General features: G+C 44.4%; 1 protein-coding gene across 1 annotated transcript; it reads left to right on the forward strand.

Annotated features, from left to right (window-relative positions):
- Positions 1 to 4,238: 4,238 nt before the first annotated feature.
- On the forward strand, positions 4,239 to 6,035 carry LOC127763670 (oryzalexin D synthase). The gene has a single exon (XM_052288445.1). It carries the CDS (start codon positions 4,329 to 4,331, stop codon positions 5,829 to 5,831), a length of 1,503 nt encoding a protein of 500 aa, XP_052144405.1. The 5' UTR covers positions 4,239 to 4,328; the 3' UTR covers positions 5,832 to 6,035.
- Positions 6,036 to 8,506: the final 2,471 nt, after the last annotated feature.

Below are 8,506 nucleotides of genomic sequence, written 5' to 3' on the forward strand. Positions count from 1 at the left end.
TCATTCACAAAATGTAAAAAAAAAATTAACACAGTCGCTTTCATGCCGCCCGGCCGCTGCTGCCCACCTGCCGCGGCCCAGCCGCCACCGCCTGCCTGCAACGGCCCGACCCGTCTGCAACCGCCTCGCCTGGCCACCGCCCGGCCTCCCCTCCCGCTAGATCTGGCAGAGGGGAGGCCGCCGCCCACCGTCGCCGGAGGAGTGGGGAGGGTAGGGAGAGGAGAGGGGAAGTGGATCGGAGGAAGGGGAAGGAGAGGGGCCGGAGGGGAGGAGGAGATGGATGGCAGAGGGGAGGAGGAAGGGGATTGATTAAAAATATTGACGAGGAGATCGATGGTCTTTAGGAGATAAGGTCGAGGCACGTGGCCGGCTCGGGGTTGCTGCGCAATTTTTTTTGTTCCGAGTGGTGTTACCAACCGGGACTAAAAATAAATAGGAGTCTGCCATGTTTTTGAACCGGGACTTAAAAAGGATCTTTAGTCCCGCCGGCTGATATTATCAACCTGGACTAAAGATTAAAAAGTTCCAGTGGGCTTTTTAACCGGGACTAAAAATCTTTTTAGTTCTCCTGTAGTGAATTAAATTTCAATACATGCATACATTTACAGATTTTCTTCTCCGTGAGACAAAAAAAAAATATTATCCCTACATATCTTATTAGGGGTCCCGTAGCATGGACATGAAATTTAATTTGTCTGCATCACGTGTTGAATAGTCTTCGCCGGAAAGTAGAACTGCATGCATTTTTGCTACGTGGTCCATTCATGTGCAACGATCATTGATAAATATGAGTAAATATAATACTTTCGACTATATATATTATAGTTTCACTTTAGAGCACTCTTTAAGTTTTTTTTTAAAAAATTGAACTAAGTACAAGTATTGTTGATAAATGATGCACTTTGACTTAGTGACCCGGCCATATGTAAATGAGACAGAGGGTTTCAAACATAGAAGTGCACCCTGCAGCTCCCTCTCTCTAGACCCATGGGCACCAATTCTGCTGGCTAGTGACAACGACTCAACTAGATGTAGTTTTTATTGCCCTTTCAAACATGTGCTTTGATATATAGTTTGACTACATGTAGTTGTGGACAAATAGATGAATCAGTGGCCTCCGCTTCGATCGGGATATATCATACTTACTTTGCAGGTTGTGGTTTAGAGAAAGAAGCACGATATATGAAAGTTTGCAATCATTGTTGAACTCAATACAAAATCGAAAGTCCATCTACACCACAAAATATACATATTTGATATTTTTCTCTTAGTGTGTAGGTCTAGTTTGGACTTTAAATTTTGTAAAACGCTATATGATTATTAGACCATTACTATCAACTTTTTGCATAAGCAGTTGAAAATCATTTAAGCAGTGTGAAACGTGTTGGCACAGTGCCTACATGGTATATCAAAGTCATATATAGCACAGAAATGACAAGTAAAAGATAATCTTATAAGCCGCTGCAAAATTTGAATTTTAAAACTAAAATTCAAAGTTTTCTCATCACAGTTTATTTTCGAGCATTGACTTTCAAATTGTTAAGGACATATATATTTGTAAAGGTGTTACCTATAAATTATTTATCTTTTGCTTATAAGTTGTACTGATCATAATCAGCATATGGCCAATCGATAGGGACCTGCTGAGATTTCTTGTTCGTTATAAACATTAAGAACAAAAGTGCCCATCACTCGATTCTTCACCAAGGAAATTTGGATGATACGATGGATTCCATTGTCCTCCCTCGTGTTCTTTCCCGCAGGAAATTAGGATGATCGCTTTACATATGACTCCTTGATTCAATGGTCATTGCTCCTGCAGTCACCAGCAAACAAGCAATAGCCGGCAGCAGAGACTGGGAGAGAAGAAATGCCGTGCACGTTGTGGTTGCTGGAAACTACGTACAGCGCGCGCGCCACGCAAGTTTATGAAGAAGTCCATATACTCAATAAGCTTTACACATCAAACTTGTCCATCTAGCTACCCTACACATTAAAACCATAAGTTAATTAATATAGGTTTCGATGGCATAGATTTATCATTTCTCTTGATTTATTAGTTATACTGTTTCAGTGCATATATATTATGAGTAATAATATATATGCACTGAAACAGTATAATCAATAGGTAGGTGACATACTTATCGACAGTAAGACGCATGTGGTGATTCTTAAATCTTGAGACATGTCGATCCAATATTCGAAGGTATATGTGTACATGTGTGCCTTTGTAATTAAGAGTGAGTGCACGCGTGATTATAGGAGTGCATGTGTACGTATTATGTTTAAAAAAACTCATATACGTAGCTCCTGAGAATTTGAAAAATTTACCTTTTCATAAAACCTAATTTATAAGTGGACCCTTGCAAAAACTATAACTACCAATGGACAAAGCTCATTGCTATGGCCCATACATCTTAGCACCCATATTCTTTGCGTTGGTCCACTTATTTGGATAAAATGGCTTGTAGATCCTTATATAGGGTTGGAAATGGGTTGGTTCAGGTACAGGCGAAACAAAACCATGCCCGACCTACCACCTGGTATCACCCACCCCAAACCTTACCCGGTAGGGTTAGCCGTCAAAATTCTGTGTCCGTACCTATGACCGGCAGGAATCCGGTGAGTCTGGCATGAATAGTATATCATTAGATTGGTCATTTACACAAGAACAACAAATCAATAGTCAACCAAATTATCGATTATCAACAATAATTCAAATTTTATCACAAGTTATCACTAGCTAGCATCACAAATAATCTCCATTAATTTGGGCATTCACCAACACTCCAACAATTCAAATTAACGGTATTCAACACAAGCATTCAACAGTTAAAGGTACAAGTACAATCATCCAGGCAAAATATTCAGTATAAAGTATTACTACAATGCTTGCATCAACCAACACTCAGTGAGAGATGGGTCAAAAACAACTAATAGCTATATACTAGGTCAGGCATGAGTTACTAACGGGGAAAAAATAAAATCCACATGCTGCCAACTACATCGTCTGGGTTTGGAGCAGGCATGCATATGGTAAAAATAAGAGTAAAGTGCACGAGAGGTCCCTAAACTTATGCATGTGTGTCATCTAGGTACCTAAATTCTCAAAATGCATTTTTGATCCCTAAACTTGTATTGGATGTTATTCAGGTCCAAATGGATTCCAACCCACTTTGTGTGTTGATGTGGCTTGCCATGTTGGTGCCTATGTATGATTATGTATCTACTCACATATCAGTCATATATTGAAAAAAATTAACAACATATTTTTTCTCCTCTATTTTTTAATTTATATCTTTAAAATTAAAAACATCTTTTTCTCATCTCTTTCGTGTCATTTTAAATTTTACTTTTTCTATATATGACTGACATATGGATCCTTTGATATTTAGATGCCACCGTGGCATGCCACGTCAGCTCATAGAGCGTTAGAGTTCGTTTGGATAAGTTTGAGGAAAAACAAAAAGAAATACAATTTCAGAGTTTAACCATTTAGATGATACACCCATATAAATTTAGGGACCGCCCGTGCACTTCACTCAATAACAAATTATACCCACACACATACCCATCAGACCTAGTATCCGTGGATACTTAGATCCATAGGCAAAATTGCTATCCCTATTAATCCTATAGAACAATAAAGCCTTAGCTTGGTGGTGAGCGCTTGCATTTACTACTCTAATGACTTCGGTTCAATTCGCCGACACGCTTTGGCGCTGAGTTTTGAATTTTGATCCTGCTTTTAGTTATAGTTTTTTCTAGGGTGTATTTGTAAAATAGATTTTTGCAAAAGGTTAAAATGTCAAAATGTCAGTACGCAGCTCACATGCATAGAAAATGTTGCCATGAAGGTTCGTCGTCAGGTGTGCTGAAACTGTCCCCATCCCTTCATTTTCCTTGACAGTGACAGAGCCACGAATATATTTGAGCACGGAGGAGGAACAATCAAAATTGATAACAGGAAAATAGTGTAACATTACGATATTGTGTGGCGAGCGTCCTTGTCATGCAACTGTAGTTGAAGTCAGCAATAGAGAGTGTTTTCCCAAGATAATGGCATCGTATATTTTCATGTGGAGATAGACTTTGATCGTTTCAGAAAACGATATCTACCTTTGACGTTAGACGAGAAGCCTGAATAAATTCCATGCACTAAATTAAATGAGTAGGCATCGGCTCTGCTGATCTATAAATATATACGAGCTGCGTCCGCAGCAACAAGAGCACGAGCTTACCTAGCTAGGTCCAGAGAAAAAACTGATACAACGATAGTAACAATAACAGTAGATAGTGTGTTACTACTGCACGGTTCGTCGCAAACAATGGAGAATAGCCAGATGTGGCTTCTGTGGGGAGCCCTCTCCGTGGCGCTCTTCTTCTACTTCTCCACCCTGCGACGACGCTACGCCGGCGGCAAGCCCCTCCCCCCGGGCCCGACGCCGCTGCCGCTCATCGGCAACCTACACTTGGTCGGCGGCGGCACGTTCCACCACAAGCTCAGGGACCTGGCGCGCGTCCACGGCCCCGTCATGACGCTCAAGCTCGGACTCGCCACCAACGTGGTCATCTCCTCCCGGGAGGCCGCCATCGAGGCGTACACCAAGTACGACCGCCACCTCGCCGCGCGCGCCACCCCGGACACCTTCCGCGCCTGCGGCTTCGCCGACCGCTCCATGGTGTTCATCCCGAGCTCCGACCCGCAGTGGAAGGCCCTGCGGGGGATCCACGCTTCGCACGTCTTCACCCCGCGGGTGCTCGCCGCGGTGCGCCCCATCCGCGAGCGGAAGGTGGGCGATCTCATCGCCTACCTCCGCGCGCACGCCGGGGAGGAGGTGCTCGTCGGCCACGCCATGTACACGGGCATCCTCAACATGGTGTCCTTCTCCTACTTCTCCGTCGACATCGTCGACATGGGCTCGCAGATGGCCCGCGAGCTGCGGGAGGTGGTGGACGACATCATCTTGGTGGTCGGGAAGCCCAACGTGTCCGACTTCTACCCGTTCCTCCGGCCGCTGGACCTGCAGGGCCTGCGCCGCTGGACGACGAAGCGGTTCAACAGGGTGTTCTCCATCATGGGCGACATCATCGACCGCCGTTTGGCTCACATCCGCGACAACAAGCCGAGGCACGACGACTTCCTCGACTCAATCCTCGAGCTCATGGCTGCCGGCAAGATCGATCGTGTCAACGTGCTCAACATGTTGTTCGAGGCTTTCGTTGCCGGGGCTGACACCATGGCTCTTACCTTGGAGTGGGTAATGGCCGAGCTGCTCAAAAACCCGAGCGTGATGGCCAAGGCGCGCGCCGAGTTGAGGGATGTGCTCGGCGACAAGGAGATCGTGGAGGAGGCCGACGCGGCGAGGCTGCCCTACCTGCAGGCCGTGCTGAAGGAGGCCATGAGACTGCACCCGGTGGGCGCGCTGCTGCTGCCGCACTTCGCCATGGAGGACGGCGTGGAGGTCGGCGGCTACGCGGTGCCCAAGGGCTCCACGGTGCTCTTCAACGCGTGGGCGATCATGCGCGACGCGGCGGCGTGGGAGAGGCCCGACGAGTTCGTGCCGGAGCGGTTCGTGGAGAGGACGCCGCAGCTGGACTTCAGAGGGAAGGACGTGGAGTTCATGCCGTTCGGGTCCGGGAGGCGGCTGTGCCCTGGGCTGCCGTTGGCCGAGCGTGTCGTGCCGTTCATTCTGGCGTCGATGCTGCACACGTTCGAGTGGGAGCTCCCCGGCGGCATGACGGCGGAGGAGTTGGACGTGTCCGAGAAGTTCAAGACTGCCAATGTCCTTGCTGTGCCTCTCAAGGCTGTGCCTGTCCTGATCAAATAGTTGGACGACTATATTATTGGCCAGATCAATTACCATACTCAGCACCAGAATTATATTATTTTTAACGAATTTGTACTAGTGCACATTGAATAGAGAAGAAGCAAAACTATACAAGTATAAGCCTACACAGGAGAAAGAAAAAAAAATTCTATGCTATTGTAAAATGTCATATAATCTTTTTGCTCCGCCTGAGCCTCTTTGCCACTTCCTTGATCTTGGTGGCCAAGTTTGCCGCCGTAAGTTATTTGTGCCTAAAGACTCTATAGTTCCATTCCTTTCAAACTTGCCAAGCCATTAGGAGGATTAGTATGCGCAATCTTTTTTTTTTTTTCACTCCTTTGGTGGTGGCAAGCCTTGTCCACCATTCGTGGGCTGTCGCAGCTGGGCCCAACTTTTCAGTTTGATTTTTTCCAAGCGCACAACATTCTCCAAATTCTCTCGGTATACCTATATTCCACTAGGAGGTGAAACAAGGGCGACGCTAGAGCAAGACGTTGGGGTTAGTAGACCCCAACGATTTTCCACAACCTTCGTATACCCCGTCTATCTTACAGCCATGACCCCACTGAAGAAAACCATAAGACCCTAGTGGATTTGATTAGTTAAAGCTCAATTGTGATTAACAACTAAGAATGACACAACAAAATAGAAAAATAGCTAAGCTAGGTCGTATGCATTATGTGTCAGCCTAACCCACGTAATGAGATAACGTTTGGATGTGAGTCCACAAGGCTGGCAGCCCACTAATCTCCACAAATAACTATAGTGTCTCTCAGTCTTGACTTCTCGTCTTCAGGTCTTCTCGAGTCGAGCATCTAAGGATAGGCACGGACCGGATGGGCAGTGGAACATGCAAAGACTAGTATCAGCGAAGATGAGCACAAGTAGCCGAGCTGTAAGGTTTTGATCAGGTAACCCTTTCCCAATTTCTTAATTATCATCACAAAATGGCTAGAGTGCCTTGGTTTGGTTACTCATGTCTGAAACATTAAAAAACTAGGGTTCTGAAATATGCATTCCTTTTAACTTATTCTGACTTCTTTTACAAGGTCTGATGAAGTAATGGTCATGAACAAGGAGGAGGATGGAATCATAATTTTATTCTTCCAGTATAATAGATTGTAAGAAATTATTGATTTTGATAATAGTGGGTGCTTGTTCATTTGTTGTCTAATTTGTGAAATTGTGTTACTGATCAATCTTGTTCAATAATTATTTAATAGGAAAGCAAATTACAATGCAGCAATTCTTGAAAAGAAATAAACCCCCGTTGGTGACCAAGAAAATTGTTATGGATCGGAGCCATACACAAGATTTGTAACATGTAATAGGTAACCACTACTGCAACAAGACTTTATTTTATCATAATATACCATTGTTGATTTTGTTCCATCTTATGCATAGTCTTAGATTACTACAAGCTATAGTCTATTGTCAGTATCACTGGTTAGTAGACCCTGACGATCATTAATTTATCCTGGCTTCGCCCCTGAGGTGAAAGGCTATCTTCGAGGTATGCATGCTGAGTGGGGAGTATGTGTGGTTCGGACATCTGTACGATGCTAGCCAATCGGATGTCCACACTCTATTTTGCACCACTAGCCAGTCGAAGATTTTGTTTTTTTTAAGTGCCCAAGGCTTCTAAATGATCACTTTGTAGTTTGTAGGTGTTGAACCAAACATTCACGCTTTTTAAGCTGATGCTGTCGTGTATTCACCGTGGTTTGTGAGCTTCTAAGTGATCTGATCCGATCTCGTAGTGGGCTGCACTTTTTGAGTAAGATTCCAAACTCTTTGGGCCGCGTCTTATATGGCTGGAAATAAGTCTATTTGTATTCCTCATCTTTTTGGCCTTGTCTTATATGATTGACTAAGTCTATTTTGGACCTCTCTACCATTTTTCTTCGACCGTGCCGTGCCAGGCCGGCCCACCATGCCAAGGCATTAGCCCAGGCACGACCCAACTGTCAGGCCGTACCGTGCTTGGGCCGACCGTCGGGCCTTGGGCCTTATGGTCATGTATAATTGTACCACTAGGGACTTGGCTGCTTGCAGCCACTATATCTGCTCCTGCCGCATAGCTACAGTGTCACAACATGTATTTAATTGTTCTGAACATGATTTTTCTATTTTGTTTGAAATTTTTAATTTTAAATACAAACTTTCTAACATTTATTTCCGAGATCTGGATATTTCTGGCTGATGTGGCAAAAACAACACTATCACGTCGTGGTTGGCTTAGCAAAACAATATTGTCACGCTGGTTTGCCCAAGTTGGTCTGACTAGCGTGACAACGTTGTCTGTCATGTCACCCTAAATAGTGTAGTAAGACAAAACCGGTCACGCCCATTGCGGATGGCATGACAACGTTATTTTGTTATACCAGACGAGTTGGTGTAACCAAAAGGTTTAATTTTGGAATAAGTTTTAGAATTGTTTATTTGTAAAATAAAAAAATTAAAATGTTCAAAAACAACAAAATATCCCCAATTTGAGGGCCGACCCGTTGAGAATAGTATTGGAGTAGTAATATTCTTTGTGTTCGTTTCATTTTTTTCCCTTTTGTTCATGTCTTCACGTGGGCTAAAGCGGTCTTAATTTCCTATCATGTTTTGTCCATGCCAGTAAGTGACGCGCTGGGCTTCCTTGAACCGCATGCCATGCTCCCCGGCCA

The sequence above is a fragment of the Oryza glaberrima genome, chromosome 2, assembly GCF_000147395.1.
Source record: "Oryza glaberrima chromosome 2, OglaRS2, whole genome shotgun sequence".
Taxonomy (NCBI): Eukaryota; Viridiplantae; Streptophyta; class Magnoliopsida; order Poales; family Poaceae; genus Oryza; species Oryza glaberrima.

Bases quoted from the DNA above. Each gene is read 5' to 3' on its own strand.
- LOC127763670 (XM_052288445.1), top strand. From the start codon at position 4,329: ATGGAGAATAGCCAGATGTGGCTTCTGTGGGGAGCCCTCTCCGTGGCG.